The sequence below is a fragment of the Leiobunum rupestre genome, chromosome 2 (assembly GCF_980474605.1).
Source record: "Leiobunum rupestre chromosome 2, qqLeiRupe1.1.hap1, whole genome shotgun sequence".
Taxonomy (NCBI): Eukaryota; Metazoa; Arthropoda; class Arachnida; order Opiliones; family Sclerosomatidae; genus Leiobunum; species Leiobunum rupestre.
In genome coordinates this window covers 46,651,090-46,669,230 of record NC_143385.1, presented here as the reverse complement: position 1 = coordinate 46,669,230, position 18,141 = coordinate 46,651,090, and the positions used below count along the sequence as shown (strand labels likewise).

The window sequence follows — 18,141 nt, the reverse complement described above, 5'->3', positions numbered from 1 at the left end:
ATTCCGACCACCCGTTGGGGGATTGGTGGTCGTCCTCACACGGCCATTAAAAACTCTGCCTCCCGGACGCCTGGGATTACAGGAGTGAGCCACTACTCCCGGCTTCCAGAAAATGTTCCGGAAAATTTTCCGCAAATCGGAAAAATAAAAAATTGTAACATAAATTACTTTTTAAATGTATTTCATTTTTTTAACTTTTCATCGATATAAAATGTCTAATAACAGTAAACATACTACAAACCATTAATAGTGTTACATTGTTAATCAGTTTAAAGCTAGTCTAGAGGTTTAGTTTTACTTTTAGATTCGAAAAAATTAGACAAAAATGCCGCTTTATTTAAATTTGCAAACAATATTAGACAAATTATGGAAGGAATTTTGTTTTTTAGTTTTTTCGGAAAAATACGGAAAACTTTCCGGAAAAAAGGCTTCGGTCATTTTCCGAAATAATTTCCGAGCGGAAAATTTTCTGCGGAAAATATTCCGACTTACAACACTAATTATTTCAATATAATAACAACACTTTTTTACAGATTCTACACTTTCATAAAACCCAAAAAATATTTTACTCAGGCCTGCTAAATTAATTGGGTGCAAAACATTCAAAGACATTCGTAAAAAATTTAATACAATTTTAGAAAATATTTTTGTGATAAATTCCATATTTAAAAAAGTTATTAATTAATATTTTGTTTTGGGTTGACCTCATAGTTTAGAGTTTTTTGGTGGTACATTTCAAAAGAGTGATGGAAATGTGACAAAATATTATTTTTATTTGGTGGCGTCCTACTTCAAAATTTTTAAAATTATTTTTTAAAATACAAATAGTTGAAAAACTTAATTATTTACCCTGTTTGTATAGGGTTGATTTTCAAAAATTAAGAAAAAATGTGGGGCATCGATTTAAAAAGAAATTTAAATAAAAATAAAAATAAAAATAAAAATTAAAATTTTAATATTTTTTAGCTTGACCCCATATTTTAGTTTTTTTTTGGTAGGTCATTTCAAAAGAATGATAAAAAGGTAAAAAAAAAACAATATTTTTTAATTTTTGACGTCTCACTTAAAAAATATAAATTTTTTAATCTTTTAATTTGTTAAAATTTCTTAATTTTTTTAATGTAAAGTTTTAGAAAATTGTGCGCATTAAAATCTCCTTTCAAATGACACATTATTTACTTAAATCGGTCACATAGATGCCGAGGAAATATCAAAATATCCGAAAGGATTTCGTAGTTTTCCAAATATCTTTTTTCACCGATAGGTGTCAGACAAACCGTTTTAAGAAGAAAGTTGTAGAGCGTACTCAGGAACCTACAAATAAAATTGGTTCAATCGGAAAAGGTAAATTTTTACTTAGATAGTACGTCATGAACAAAAACCAGATGGTACTATGTAAAATAGCTTAGTTATTTCGGGTGAAAAATAAAATTATCTCGGCCCATTCTTTTTGTCCGACTTCGGCTAAGAGTGACTTAAACAAGATGAATTCCCGGGTCGAAAATCACGTTTCCTTTTTTCAGTTTTCACACAATCGCTTCACGCTTAGAGCTTTTTTTTTGTATATTTTGCCAACGAGTATGTTTCACGTTGTTTCGTAAAGACACGAATTCTAAGTCTATTTTAATAAAACCATAAAACTGCGTTTATTCCCATTCAACCGAAATCCCATTCGACCGAATCCCATTCGACCGAAAGAATTTTAAAATGTAGCCCAATTGGCGGGGTGATTTGGTATTTTATTTATAAGGTATGTACTATCGAAGATCCATGTTTAGGTTAGGTTAGGTTAGGTTAAGTTTACTATTTCAGTTTTGGTTCAGTTACTTTTCTTGACTAGGTAAAGATAAAAATCAACGACTTCAGTAACTAAATTGAAAACATAGCAAAAGCCAATTTATATAGCAGCGTTCGGTCGAATGGGACACATAAAAACCGCACGTTTCGGCGGAATTCGGTCGAATGGGACCACTCAAAAACCACCTTCGGTCGAATGGGATTTCGGTCGAATGGGACTAAAGCATAAAACTGTTACATTCTTTGTGAAACGAGTAAAATTAGCACTATTATTTATCATCCAAGTTTTGCCGATGTAAATGGCTTTACATGGCTTAACAAGTGATTCAGAAGATCAATCTCCCACACAATATTCTTATTCGCCATTGACGCTCCTAGTCAATAAAAACCCAAATTTTAAGAAAAAAACCACGTTACCTGCAGTATAGGCAGATACGGATGTATTAAAGGGGAACGGCCTTATTTATGTATCAACAGATTAACAAGACGTTCATTATACTAACACGTACCTTTTATGTCTTGAAAAAATAGCTTTTGTCCCAAAAAGTTCAAACGAAAAATAACGCCAGGTGTTTGGGTTTGAATTTTCGCCGCCATCATAGGGGCTGCCGCCAGCGCCCCTAACCCCGTATGAGCGATTTGCGAACTATCCTAACTTTTAAAATCGCGCAATTTAAGCTTAGGTCTTTTATAACTGGAACGCGCCGGGCGTGAAAAACAGATTTTTGTTTTTCCGTCTCACCGACTTCTCACCAGGTGTCGCGGCGGACGCGCGCTTTTCGATTTCCCGAAATTTCTTTATTTTATTAAAAATTAACCACTCAATATTTTTTGATGTGGTTTTCGCCATAAATTTTAGGTTTTAATGGGCTGTAGGGCTATCTAACTGGTTAAAGCTTGACCGTTCCCCTTTAAAAACGTTTTTGTTAAATCTGTTTTTGTTCACTTTGAGTTATTGATGAAATGAATCCCAATTGGTAGAGGTCGGCGGAACGAATAAATTAACCGGCAAAATTTCGATTAACAATAAAAAGTTTGGTTAACTGTTTTTTAATAACATTTTATACGAATAAACAACGATTTAACATGCAAAAATATTCGGTTTTTTCGTATATTTTTCGGATAATTTGCGGTAATGAATAAAAATAAATAATTGAATAATTTCTTATTCAAACGCCGATCTCTAACAATTGGGATGTTTGGCGATGCGAAAAACGGGACTCCGTTTTACATCTTCAACATGGGGAGCATCGACCCGAGGGGCCCATTTGCGTCGGAAGAACGAAATGCTGAAATACGCTATTTACCAATTCGAATACGGACAACAATTGCAATTAGTGAACACGGAAAAGGTGATACATTTACGATAAGTTTGATTGAAATACGTAATATGCCATGTGAAATTGGTTTTGGTATCGAGGATTTTGCATCTCAAAGTGATTTCAGAAATCCGAAACGGATTTTGAATACGATTTTCTTGTTGATTTGTTTGATCTCCTATAAGACAACCAGGTAACCTTCAACGAATTTTGTGAACTGTTCGTAGATTAGTTTGGGTGGACCTGTTCTCAAACTAGCGCGTCGTCGACATTGATGAAAAATACAGTGTACTGAACCATAATTTGTAAAATTATTTATGGGACACATTATCTTTCGTGGAAAATATTAAAAAAAAATTCTCACACCACCTATATTTCATTTGCCAAAGCTTTTGAAAATTACTTATATGGAGACTTTATAAAATTAGCTTCGGTACATTTTTGACATTTCAATGTGAATTGTTAAAAACTTAAGTAATTACAATTTAAAACAAACGTTAGTATATCACGTGTGCGTATTGCAACGTAGGGAATTTACGCATTTCTTGTTCTATTCTTAACCCGGCAGCACTTAAATAAAAGTAGGTAAACGTTTGAAAAATATTAGCAAAATATTAGTCTTCATTAATGGTTTAATTATCGCTTTTAAATTTGAACTGTACTAGAATTGAAGATGGAAATAATTTAGAACAATATCCAATTTGAATATAAATATTATGAAATGAAAATTGATTAAAAAAAATAAGAGATGGCACAAGCGCCTGAACTCTATCTTTTCCAGATATGCGAAGACCTTGTTTCAACCTTCGCTTTCGAATGGGACTGTTAAAAAATTTAAATAGTTGTTTGAAATGACGAAAGTCTTGAGATACATGGACCATGAGTTCATCAAGATAGGAGTGTAGTACTTTGATCGGCGGTAATACAATACGCTTAAGGCTAGGCGAGACATCATCGATGAAATGTAAAAAGATGTAAATAAGGGGGGGAGTTAAATTTGAAGGTCACTGATATAATATTAAGAGCGTAATAGCTAGGAGCAACAAACACAACACCCCACACAAGGAGAACGCAACCTGTCAAAAGTCGTGCATTTTCTTGCGTACCGTTTTCATTGGTTAGACGCTTTAGCGCCTGCTGCCGTCGGAAGGGAAACGTTCAGCGTAAAGGCTCGACCAATGAAATTTGTACAGAACACTGCGTTAGCGTGTTTAAAGGCTAGCTGCACTCTCGTTGTGTTTGTTGCTCCAAGGTAATAGTATCTCTGACTTGTTTATTATTATATATTCATCTTAATTTTCGTTGACTGACAAACGTTTACCCGCGCATATTTAATTTCACCTTTGCACGATATGTAGGGTAAAGAGTGGATTTTTAACAAAATTTTACCTTAGCAAGAATCACAACAGATGGCGCTTCGAATGCTACAAATCACATGATTTGGTGCGTTCTCACGCGTTCGACTACTACCGCAGTATCGAAGAAAACAGATGTAACACATTCCCCACTAAAATATGCACGAGGGCCATACGTGCAAGTTCCACCCACCTTGAAAGTGGCGGAATACATTTTATTTGCGGACCTACCATATTATAAAGGCCAGTGCATGCCTGTCGACAACGGCGCGACAAAATGTTTGGGGTGGCATAGTGGTTATCACTTTCGCCTCAAAGCAAGAGGAACCCAATTCGATCCCAGCTTGTGGCACTGGGTGAAAACTCACAACAACTCTTTTTGCGTTGAGTTTGCAAGTTCAATCCCCACTGCTGTAAGTGGTTTTTCCCCGTGCTCTTCGGTTTCACCTTCCATAAAAACTTGTTGAGGTTAACGGTAATAATGAGTGTAGGTAGCTGTTGGCTCGCGTGGCAGGAAGGGCTTGCCACCACCCTCCTACGCATTGTAACCCGGCCACCTGAATTAATTACTTTAAAAGTCGCATGATGACTTAGGCCTAAGGTGGTGCCAAGGGTATTGGCCTAGCTGAATATTAAGTAGAAATAAACGCAACAAAAATTTTATACTTTTTGTGTTCTTTTTATTTCGAAATTATTCCTTATTTGTTTTTTCTAAGCTCTTCGGTTTCCCTTTCCATAAAAACTTGTTGAGGGTAACGGTAATTGTAAGTGTAGGGAGCGTTTGGCTCGTGTGGCGTAAGGAGCTTAATGCCCCCTACGTGTTGTAACCTGACCATCTGATTTAAAGGCATTAAAAGTCGCTTGATGACTTAGGTATTAGGCTATTATCCTCGTTGATAATTATTATTATTATGTTCTAACTTTGAATAATCACACGTTACTAATCTGACTTGACGCCTGAACCGACTATAGCTTGCGTCACAAATATCTCTAATAAATTATATAAATTTTTTAAATCTCCTCGATATTGAGTAAATATTTAGAGTGTACATTTAAAGTCTCTAGATTATTAGCTGTTATTAAATTTTACACGTACTCATTTAAAGAATATCGCTTCGTTAACGGAAAAATAAGATGACTTTTCTTGGATGGAGATAAAATATGAGTAGCCTTGAAGCACTGCCAACGGGTTTATCAATTTGGATATCACGGAAACGGTTTGACGAGGAAATTTTAATATCATTATATCAACAAATATTATTAACCGCACTATCACTACCACATTAAAATAAATTAAAAATGAATTTCGACGAATCGGTCTGGTCCTACGAAACCTCTCCCGCGGTGGAAGAAATCCATGCCAAGATGTCGACAATTTCACGGACAAACAAAAAACCCAAATCCAAAAGGTACGTGAATATAATTTTCAATTATATAAGATAATTGATCTAAAGTATTAGGGTAAAGCGGTTGCCTCCAAGCAAAACATAGTAAATGCAAATTTTTTTAAATTTACAATTAGAAGTAATTAAAGTATAAATTCGAATTCTATATTTCTGCTGTAAAAATGAATAAAAATTAAATAAATAAAATTAATTGAGGACATATAAAACCTACATTAAATAATATAAATAAAAATAAGAACTTTATTATTTCGAATTAAATTTAGGTTTTGTCATGTCGTAGGGTTCAATAATTGAAACAAAATAGTGCAATTTATTTAAAACTTTATTTTTAACGCTTTTAATAAAACGTTTTTGAAATGTCGGATTCGATATTTTGGGTTATTTAATAAATAAAAATATTCAAATTTTTTTTATGACGTTACACAGATTTTAGGGTGTTTTCGAAAATGAGAAGATTATATCTTTATTCGTAAATACGTGTTGGCTTTTATATTAATCTAATTAGACCTTACCTAACGTAACCATAGATATAGGAAATAGCATAGATACATTACACTGCAAGCGGGCCCGTGGGAAGAACACGGCTGAGACAGCTAGCAGAAGACCGATACTTTATGGATGCGCTACGTAATAGTGCTAACTGCCATCTATCGGTGACAAAAATAAGTATTTGGAAAAAAGAACGTGATAGATTAGGCCTTGATTTTTTTGACTTTTGGTGGAAGATGGCGCTATAACGTAACGCATCCAGAAAATTCACGTTGTCTGCTAGTTGTCGCTTCCGTATCAGTCCCTCATAGAATTGTGGTTCTATACTATTATATATATCTATGAATCCAACCTAACTTAAAATAAATTAATGATTAATTGATTCGCACATCCACTAATTGTTTAGTTTGGCCGAAAATTCACAACGTTTTCTTTCTTTCCAAATGGCTAGTTGGTAAGGCTCCGACTTCAAGGCTAATCATTTATTTCATATGGATTTATGAATACCAATTAGTCAATAGTGACATAATTACCAAAAGTGTATCAATCGGACCAATTTTTTAATTAATGTTACGAGCGAAATACAAGTTGGGAGGGGAGAAGGTAAAGTATGCCTTGGGGAGGGAAGGAAGTTAAAACTAACAAATAACGTAATGAGGAACGGAGGAACTACATGTAAGTAGCGCTGGTCGAAGTTAGTGTATTTTTTGATTTTTCGTCGCTCTGTGGAGATGCTAACGCCATCTACCTACGATATAATACCATAGACTAAAAAAAGATTCAGAAAGGCGACAATAGTCTTTTATGTGGTCGATCTCGAGTCGAGCATTCATTAAACCTTTAGCATGCGAAAGTACTTTTGTCAATAGTATTTTCTGGCATGAACATCCCTCTATTACCAAATTTAAATTAAAAGTTATATAAATCTCATTAGATAACTATGTATACACTTGAAATGTCTAAGGCCGTAGTAACGCTGGTAAGCAAATCTTGGCGCGAATTCGAATTTGAGCCTTGTCTAGAATAGATGTTCACTTACGACGTTAACTCCTTTTGCCTTTTAAAGCAACTGTCGGCTCTATCGTCGCCACCTGTATTATAGAAAGGCCCCTGATATTAGAGATGGCAATGAATCTATCCGATTCTTTGGAAAAAAGCGACATTAGTGGAGACCGTGGTGCCATCTATTAATGTCCAAGGAAGTTAAATACAAAATAGTAAAATTATAAAGTCGAAAGAGAGCCATTGTAGAGTATTATATTTAAACAACGTATACACTATTTAGAAGACTTTCACCTAAATTATATATCCCATGTAAAAATATTGTTTAAAATTGCTGTAATGTATGTTATTGACCAATTTACAAATGATCCAATCAACGCGAGTAGTAGCTATAACTATCGCATTTTCGGTCAAAATGTGGCTTAAGCATCTTGTTTTGATGTCGACGATAGCGACATCTGTTGAAAAAAGAGTTACTTGACATCGAGCCGACACTTGCTTTAAGCCTCTCCCTCTACTAAAAAGGCTGTTATTTTCGCTCCTGATGTGTGCGTTGGTGATGGTGGTGAATAATACAGTGGAAGCTATAGGTCCGTATAGGTCCCCGGGAATCGACGAATTCTCTTCAACGGCACTCGATATAAATTAATTTCAGGCGTCATTCGATTGGTATTAGTTCGCTCTATCCACCTACATGTATGCCACTGCACTGCTGAGCCACGGTTTTTAATCAACGGGGGATATTTCGCCCTCCGTTTGGAAATTACGGCGTATAGGTCCCCGGGAATCGACGAATTTTCTTCAAAGGCACTCGATATAAATTTATTTCAGACGTCATTCGAGTGGTATTAGTTCTCTATCTACCTTTGCAAGTGCTGAGCAACTGTTTTTCATCAAAGGGGTAAAATCAAGAGTGTTGGGAGGTAGAGGTTACTATTGTGGCTGTGCCATCTTGTTAAACTATCTAAATACATGATTTTACCCGGAACAAGACCAGTTTCGTGAAGAACATGATAAATTCTCTTAGATCTTCAATGTGTAAGTCGGAAAAATTTCCGGAAAATTAGCGAGGCCTTTTTTTCTGGAAAATGTTCCGAATTCATCCGAAATAAGAGAAAAATAGGTTTTCATTCCATGATTAGCCTATTACTGTTCTCAAATTTAAATTCCTTGGCATTTTCACCTCATTTTATCGAATCCAAAAGTAAATCTAAACCTCTACTAGTTTAGAATAAAAGCCCCTAAAAAGTAATATACGTTAAAATTTTTATTTAACGATTTCCGGAAATTTTCCTGCATTTAATTTTTCCAGAAAATTATCAACTCTACTGAGAACTAACCGAGATTTAGTTAAATTCCTTTTCTGGTCAGTCTATTTTTCGAGTGAGTGACCTTTTCAGCGATAACAGCCAGCCATTCAATTTGACTTCAAAAGCAGCTTTTTTTTACGGTTGCTATGGAACATTGGTTATTAAAAGCATATAGTTTCCCATGAGTACTGTTTTGGGAAAGGCCGCGCAAAGGGATGCCAAACTACGTGGCCTCAGTGAAATTGAGGTGCTGAAGAACTATCTTGTTTTTCTAACAGGGGAAATACTCAATGAAGTCTTTGGTAACCTTAACTTTACCAGAAGGGCCTGTGATTACATCTTTGCTCCTGAAAATGTTTCTGTTAGGACCAGTTTGGGGCTCAACACTATTGTTGTGATGAAATTTACCTACTTATGTTTTAATATTTCCCTATCTATTGAAACTTCTCGCATCCAATCCATGATTAAAGGGCCACACCGGCATTTGAAAAAATTCATCCCGGATTTAACAAGCGTTAAATTCAAACGCTGGAATGTCTCTTTAATTTTTCGTTTTTTTTCTAACAGCAAAAAAGTGGGATCTCAATGCGGCCACGACCATGCTGAAAGTGGTAATTCAAGCCACCTTTACAATAAGTCAAGTAACATACTATTGATCGGAAATTACTTTTTCAGCATTTCAAATGGAGAGAAGAATTTAGGGTCGATCACATTCACGAAGAATTCACTCCATCTGAGGTTCAAAACTTGACCCATATAAAAATTGTTTAGTAAATCATTTTGATTTCATATCGTTGATGAAGCGGTCAGATTAGACAGAGCCACGTCGCTTCCAACAAGAGAAGCTCATAAACGGCTGGATTTTCGTCTGCTAAGCAGGCGCTTTCTGATTTATCGTCTGCTTTGTGGACCAAAGTTTATGTACCTCTCAGATTGGCCGCTTCTGTATTACGCCACTACCCAGGTAGCAAAATCTCGTTGATAAACCGTTTGTGAATCGTTGAAACTATGTTGAGAGATAAACGTTATGAAATGGTTGACGATGTCTCCAAAATACTAACAGAAACCCAAGTATAAACGTTATATGATTTGACGTTTATTTAACGTATATATTGAACGAAAACCAAACTATTAAATGATATCAAATTCACCAAGTTAACGTTGTATGATTAACGTACATTAAACATTTTTTAAATTATTAACAAATAAATGTGGTAACAGGCGTATTTCCCTGGGATATACGCCTGTTACGGAAAATAAGGCAATTATTTGCCTTAAAAATACACATTTTCAAACTGTACAGACTTTTACCAATAACAGCACCAGTGACATACACCATCACTTACGAGACGACAACGCTGGCCTAACTCTCTCCACGCATGACACCGTACCCCATATAACCAACTGATTTATGCCAATTTCAAACACTAATACGTTGATAACACAATAATTTTCCTTTTATCATAAGGCCTAGTGTCTATAGAAGAAGGCTTTTAAAAAAGATTACTATATTTTAATCGTTTTTCCTGTGTAGGGCCAAAGAATGAAGAAACTCGGTCTTTTGGCTAAGACCAAAGTGTAGTATCTTGTGTATAGCGGATATACCTAATTATTAAATTAATGCAATTAATTAAGATGTTTTGCCGACCGTAACCGTTGAAAACCACAGTCAGGGTACCATGAGATAGTATACCAAATGTGGTCGACCTAAGTTGAAAACTGTAGATTCCTATAGCGGACAAACAAACATATAAATAAAGTTTATATTTAGTTAAATATTAACCACTTCTATAACATGTTTTAATTAGAATATTCTTATTACTAAATATAAACTTTTATTATTAGTGGGATTAAAAAATTTGTTATTAGCTAACAAACATAAAAACGTCTCATGTTTGCCAAAAGATATACCTTTAAAAAAGTTAAATAATATAACGTTATTTTAACCTAAATATCCATATTAGAAGTGACGTTTTTGAATGTGGTGAATATAATTTAAATAACGTTGTTTTTTCAACCTAACTATTTTGATAAAAACATGAGTTTTAAAAGAGGTCAATATTTTACTAAATATAAACATTTATAATTAGTGGGATAATAATCATTAAACGTTATTTTGACCTTAAACCAAATATTGACCATTTTACAAACGTTATTTTTCTACCTGGGTACAGGCTTAATTTAGAAACACTCGTTTCAAAATCAGAAATTTTAGACTTTAAACACAAAATCAACCTTTATTTATTGTTAATTTTATGATATGGTTCTATAATAGTTCATTTGCGGCGTATTAAGAAGTAAGAAAATGTGAAGACTAGTTTTATAGCCTCATATTATAAATATTTTTATATACAGGGTGTTTCAAACGGTTACGTAAAAATTTTAAGGAGTTGTAGGGGGTGAGTTGAGAAGTATGCAAGTTTTTTCCCCATTTTCCTACGATGAGTGAAAAGAGCGCCAGAGAGCTTCGAAGTTTGGCCTACTAGCCCCTGGAAGTAGGCTGCAAAAAGCGCAAAACCAAGCAGCAGGGAAATGTGAACATTAAGGTTTGGGTTCGTTCGATAGGTAAAAAAGGACTTTGTAAACAAATGAAGGTAACCAGCGTAAAAAAGAAAACTTTAATAGTATAAAAAGTCGTAAAGGACCGCGATGTCCTATCACTTTCAAACTGCAACAATGGAGTTCACTTCGTGTATGGACTAGCGGATGGCAATGCTTTGACTATTCAATGTCCCTACCAGGAATGGTACCCCGGGCCCGTGCATCCTCGAGCTTGTTGCAGTCTACTTCCGGGGGCTAGTTTTCCACACTTTGAAGCTCTCTAGTGCTCTTTTATATCATTGTAGGCAAATGGTATTTTGAATTTGACTAGTTGAAGTTTTTGTTTACCAGTGTAAACTCAATTCTGTGATATAAAGTCAAACTCGTATTACATATATCTACGGGAATGATTTGTTTCTACGATTGCAATGGGTCATAGATAAAATACAAATTATAGCCCATCTTTGTTTGGTCTTTCATAGTTATTGGTGAAATACGTCCCATTCGGAATCATGGGTGACGCCAAAAACGGGACGCCGTTCTACATCTTTTACATGGGCAACATTGACCCGGTGGGGCTCTTGGCGTCGGTAGAAGTCGAGGAATTGCTCAGATGCGTTATTTACCAAATGGAGTAAGGCCAACAATCGCAGTTAGTGCACACGGAAAAGGTGAGCAATTGAAGCGTATATTTGAGGTTAAGCTGGACGCTCTAGAAGTTTGAACAACAACGTCGGGAATATCTAGACGTTCGTGAAATTAAATTCTTTAAAATCAGTTAGGCGTACTTTCACTGCCAAAGAAAACATTTACAGTTACTATAGAATTTTAGAAATATTCGCTAAACCCGGGTACATGACCAAAATAAAAACTTGTTTAGGTAATGCTAAAACTCGCCTTTCATAGCTGTGCGCATTGTCTAAAGACAAACATTTGTTTTCTTGCAGCCTGCTTTACTGTATATGTGTCTTCGTAGTTCGATTTCGCTTAGGAGCATTTAAATTTAAACCGGTAATAATGATTGCTAAAACACACGTTGCTCTAATTATCTCTGCCATACCTATCTCTCGATTTGATGAGTGCAAGGAAAGATGTAATATTCAGTATTTGTATTTAAACAATATCGTTGTTATACTATGTGTCACATCAGCTCGATATAAAAGTTATAAAAGGTTCCAACTCCGAAGTATAAACGCGAAAAGGCAACCGTGTAGAATGATTACGTGACTCTTGGCGTTAATAATAATAAGAATAATAAGCTACACTTTAAAAAAAAATGTATTTTCAAACCTTTAACGGTTTTTTCTTGTCCCATATTTAACACCTTAACAGGTTTATAAAGGATGTTATTCTACACCTTAAAAATCTGTTTTCCTGCTAGGATGTTTATTTACACTGTTTGGGGTGCTTATGTCCTCCGTTTTGGTTCCTTTGTTAACAGTTTGTGGTATAAAACTATTCCCTTCAGGGTTATTATCTACTCCCTCTAGGGTACAAGACTACTCCTTTTAGGGTACAAAACGACTCCCTTCAGGGTTCTACAATACTCCCTTAAGGGTTCTATAATACTCCCTTTAAAGTTTTTAACTACTCCCTTTAAGGTTCTAAACTACTGCCGTAAGGGTGCTACAATACTCCCTTTAAAGTGTTAAAATACTCCTTTTAGGGTACTAAACTACTGCCTTAAGGGAGCTACACCCTTACGAGGTGTTAAATCACTCAATTTACAGGGTAATATAACACCCTTTATACACCTTTTCAATTTTTTGGGACAATAAAAATCCCTTTAGGGCGTTTAAATTATCATTAAAGAGTGTTTTTTACAGATATTACACCCTTAATATACCATTGAAACACCCTTTTTTTAACAGTGTAGGCTAATACCCAAGGCACCACCTTAGGCCTAAGTCATCAAGCGAATTTTGAAGCCATTAATTGAGGCGGCCGGGTCATTCAAAATTCGAGAGCGCCCTGCTTAACCTCTCAGATTAATCCCAGTAAACCGAATGTATCCGGCAATTCCTTTAAATGAATGACTTTGAAATTTTTACATTGAAATTTTTATTTTACAGTATGGACACTTAACTAACAATTGCACAGCCATATTAGATCTGGAAAAGTTTCCCTACAAGGACTTTCTCTGGAAAACATGTACGCTAATAGTTATGGAATGATTTTATTAAAATCAGGGGAAACGTTACTAGTCAACTATTTATTTATGTTTAGATTTGGACATTTTGATAGCAGTGTTTAGGATGTTTGACGATTACTACCCCGGCATTATGGGAAAAGTATTCGTCATTATTGGTATGATTATTCTGAAAGTCGACATAACCTATACATTATGAGGTCTAGCAGGCTTATTTACTTGATCACCGCGAGGTAATTTGAGATCGACTGATTAATTTCCGGTAACTTTATAATTAAAGCCTCGTCTATTTTAGTACAAATTAGCCAGATTTACTTCGAGATCTAGAGATTCATAGAGTTGCAATACCTCTTCTAGTGCCTATAACGGGAAAATGTTTAGGTTATTCAGGTCGTAACTTTCAGATAGCTGAATCAGCTGCTCAGATCAGGTTTATCTTCCCCGACCCAGCAATCTGGTCTCAGATTGTATATGATTCATAATCCCAAATAACTGATCTGAACTGATCTGCTATAATGAAACTGCTAGATTCAGTTATCTGAAAACTTTGCTGACATATACGTTTAGTAAGTATAGCCAATCAAAATAAGTAGTGTTGTAAGTCGGAAAATTTTCCGCGGAAAATGACCGAGGCCTTTTTTCCGGAAAAAATAAAAAAAAATTGCATTCCATGATTAGTCTAATATATTGTTTGCAAATTTAAATAAAGCCTCGTTTTTTCGAATCTGAAAGTAAAACTAAACCTCTAGACTAGTTTAAACTGATTAACAATGTAACGCTATTAATGTTTTGTAGTATGTTTACTGATATTAGACATTTTATATCGATAAAAAGTTAAAAACATTAAAAACCCTTAAAAGGTAATTTATGTTTCAAATTTTTATTTTTCCGATTTGCGGAAAATTTACCGGAAACTTTTTTGGAAAATTTTCCGCATTTTATTTTTCCGGAAAATTTACAACACTAAAAATAAGCAATAATTGAAATTTGGAAAATAAATTAATTGGGTGATATGTAAAGTTGATAACTGCCAAGCGTCTGAAAACTGCTAACACACTATCTCTCGGCTTATAATCATTTCAGATCTGTTGAAACTATATGGTTGGCATTTGGACCATATCAGTTGACTTGATAAATTCTGAACGTAAACGCGGGTAATCTGATATCTGATTTATTATTTTCTCGGCTCAGATAAATCAACTGTTTTTTCGATGATTGAAAATAAAATGGTCTTTTAAATATGCGTTTACTAAAATATAGAAAAAAAATCGTCCACGAAGTTTCTTTACGGTGCATGTGAGAATATTTTAATACGAAAAGAGGTTTAGTGTCGCTTCTTAAGAGTTAAATTATCCTTTTACAGTTGCCAGACTTTTTAATCTATTTTATGGAATATTCAAACCGTTTCTTCGAGATGATTCCAAAAGTAGAACTTTAATTTTTGGGAAAGGTAACTATGTGACTTGAAGATACGTGTATAATTCTCGTGACTGAGACCTTTATGAACTGTCACAGAAAGAAGCGGTGTTGGAGTACGTGGATGTGGATCAGGTGCCGGCCTACTGGGGAGGTCAAAAGGTCGACCAGATCGATGGGAATCCTCACTGCTCGTCTCAAGTAAGGCTTTTACTGGAAACTATTGGCAAACTGTCCTGAAAACATATTTACACCTTAAAGCACTTCTGAAGCTAAGCAAGTAAAAAGATCGAATGACAAGGTTGGCGTTCAAGAAACTAGGACAAGAAATTAAGAAATATAACGACCACCAGAGGAGATCACCTCTATAATATAGCCTGGGCAAGCGTAGCGACTATCAAACAAATACACTCTAAGAAATAAGGGTGTTTAAAAGGTGTTAAGAAAGTGTTAAACCTCTTTCACACCATTTTAACACTTCCAAAACGGAGTTACTTTTTAAAGGTGTAAAAATAGTGTGACTTAACACTATACAAATGTTTAAATAAGATACATATTCCAAGAAATTGGGATTCGTTTCGTTGAACCCACATTCAACACCTTAACCAAACAATTAAACCCATTTAAAGCACTCTCCACAGTTTGTGAAACAAGATATCAAATAACATGTAAACGAACTTTTAATCAGTTATGACGCAAATTTTAGGCGTTAAATTACACCTTTAAAATTGTTAATACGCCCTTTTAATAGTAAAATTACACCTTTAAAAGTGTTAATACGCCCTTTTATTAGTAAAATTACACCTTTAAAAGTGTTAATACGCCCTTTTATTAGTAAAATTACACCTTTAAAAGTGTTAATACGACCTTTTAATAGTTAAATTACGCCTTTAAATGTGTTAATACGACCTTTTAATAGTTAAATTACACCTTTAAAAGTGTTAATACGCCTTTAAAAGTGTTAATACGACCTTTTAATAGTTAAATTACACCTTTAAAAGTGTTAATACGCCCTTTTAATAGTTAAATTACACCTTTAAAAGTGTTAATACGCCCTTTTAAGCGTTAAATCACACCTTTAAAAGTGTTAATACGCCCTTTTGTTAGAGTTAAATAGCACCTTACTAAGGGCTATTATTATAGCTCTTTGTCGCAGTTAAAATTACGTCTTAGGTGTAGCCGGTTTGTTGTTGCGTTGCTTTAGTTCTAATTAACGTTTTTTTTTTGTAAATTGTCTCTATCATTTTACCGTTGCGCACGGTTTGCCGTGCTATAAACTTTAACACTTTTTTAAATGGTTTTTTAACTAATAAAAGGTTTTATTGAACATTTTAAAATGACATAGTAACACCATTAAAATTGTTATTGAGCTATTATAGTTGCAATGTACCTTTCAAAAGGGCAAAACCTAGATCTATTTTCTTTCAAAACCCTCAATAAAATAATACATTATTTGTAATTTTATTATTTAAAGGTGTTATATATCTTTTTGAAAGGGCTTTGAGCTCCTTCACGGGTGTGATTTTACTTTTGAAATGGGCGGATTAATACCTTTAAAGGTGTTATTTAACGCTTCCAAGGTGCAAAAAGCCTCTTTAAAAGTGTTTAATTACAAGGTTATTGGAAATATTTTGTGCCACAAACAAAGCATATTTAAAAAGTGTTTAAATAGTGTGGAGAAGGAGTTTTAAATCTCATTTTTTACACCGTATTTTTAAGAAATATATCACGAAGGTGTTAATACGGGGTTTGATAGCACCGAAAAGTGGGTAATAAAACACCCCGAACAGTGTCAAATTTCGACTCATCAAAAAGGGTACAAATAGTGTTCAAACGGTTTGAAACAACACCCCAATTTCTTAGAATGTATAAATTTTCGGAAATCTGCCATAGATGACGCCACAATAATTACTGATTTGACGTATTCAAAGTTTTGAGTGTAGTGCATTCCACTACGCAAACAGTTACTTTCCTAGAAATGTTATTAAAATTAAAAAGGAAGGCTTATATTTTCAAAATTATATTGAAAGTTAAATTGGGCTTCAATGAAAAGCTGATATAAAATTATCATAATTAGCTAATAAAGCTTTGTAATTTATCAAAATATTCTCCTTAATTTATTGAATGTTCATAGATTAGTATCGGTGGCCAAGTACCGAAGTCGTACTACAAGCGTTCACAAATCCAAATGTTGGAAAACAGCAACATGCACTCCGTTAAAGTGCCCAGTCGAGAAACGTTCGCCGTGGACATTAACGTGCCCGATCAGGGTTCAACACTGACTTGGTCGTTCTGGACTGAGCAGCGTGACATTGCCTTCGGGGTCAATAAAGGATCAGTCACTATAGTGCCCGTCAAGAGATACCAGTGCGAGTTGGTGCCAGAAAAGGGTACACTACTGTGCCAGGAGCCAGGAACCTGTGAGGATCCGTTTATCTACATTTGTCTACTTTATTCAGTTGTTATACACGACACGTCGTACTTCAATTCTAGTCTGATATTTTAATATCTGTTTACAGATTCTCTCATTTTCGACAACAGATTCAGTATGTACAAAAGCAAGAAATTACGCTACGAAGTTCGAGTTATACCACCGTTCGACGAAATAACCTCACTCTAAAAACGTTTTTCAATAATCACCGGATGCTATCAACTGCATTGTTTTGCCGACTTTAAATAAATCAAATATGACTGACATCCTGACGCTCAATTCAAAATGTACAGAGCTATAATCTACACGGGAAAATCGGGATATAACGTAATCTCGTTCACTCTGATTGAGTACATGGAAGTGAAATTTAACAAAGAGATCTCTCAACAGTCAGCTCACGTTCAAACTAAAAGTGAAACTCCTTTCATAGGTTCAATTTACAAATTAAAAACTCAATATTCTGGAAAATTCTGACCAATAGCCAGTAAATAAGGAGCTTGCTAGATATTCCTCTCCTCTCACTATTTGAGAGTTTACTCCAAGTTGTAGGAAAATGAGCTGAATGTGCCCAATATAACGCTTGAATACAATGAAATAAAATTAAATAAAGTAAGAGAAATAAATATTACATAATACAAAATTAAAAATATTGTATAAAATAATATAGAAAATGTGTAGAAAATGTAACACTGTAAAATACAACTAAATAAACTTATTTTTCCCAACCATTATCTTCAACTTTGAACATTTCGTATAGCTCAAAAGTGAGAAGAGCTTGCCCATGCGCAAAACTGTTTTTCTCCAAATTGTCTTCTTTCGCCACTAACTAAATATAAATTGATAGATATTTCAGCTGCGCGTGTACGTATAATATAATATAATAATATAATTTAATATAAAACTATTAGAAAATAAAAGCATTACAT

General features: G+C 34.4%; 1 protein-coding gene and 2 long non-coding RNA genes across 3 annotated transcripts; all 3 read left to right on the top strand.

The window, feature by feature from the left end:
* The first annotated feature begins 5,743 nt into the window (after nt 1-5,743).
* Nucleotides 5,744-11,790, top strand: LOC149957643 (uncharacterized). The gene is made up of 5 exons (XR_016478494.1): nt 5,744-5,880; nt 9,246-9,289; nt 9,354-9,416; nt 9,482-9,642; nt 11,702-11,790. It is a non-coding gene; the product is annotated as an uncharacterized LOC149957643 (long non-coding RNA).
* Nucleotides 11,791-11,877: 87 nt separating this feature from the next.
* On the top strand, nt 11,878-15,391 carry LOC149957642 (uncharacterized). Its single transcript, XR_016478493.1, has 6 exons — nt 11,878-11,890; nt 13,292-13,370; nt 13,446-13,526; nt 14,732-14,818; nt 14,884-14,985; nt 15,046-15,391. It is a non-coding gene; the product is annotated as an uncharacterized LOC149957642 (long non-coding RNA).
* Nucleotides 15,392-16,918: 1,527 nt separating this feature from the next.
* Nucleotides 16,919-17,922, top strand: LOC149957641 (retinal-binding protein-like). The gene is made up of 2 exons (XM_090164867.1): nt 16,919-17,204; nt 17,304-17,922. The coding sequence occupies exons 1-2, from the start codon at nt 16,973-16,975 to the stop codon at nt 17,402-17,404; spliced, it is 333 nt and encodes a 110-aa protein (XP_090020993.1). The 5' UTR covers nt 16,919-16,972; the 3' UTR covers nt 17,405-17,922.
* Nucleotides 17,923-18,141: the final 219 nt, after the last annotated feature.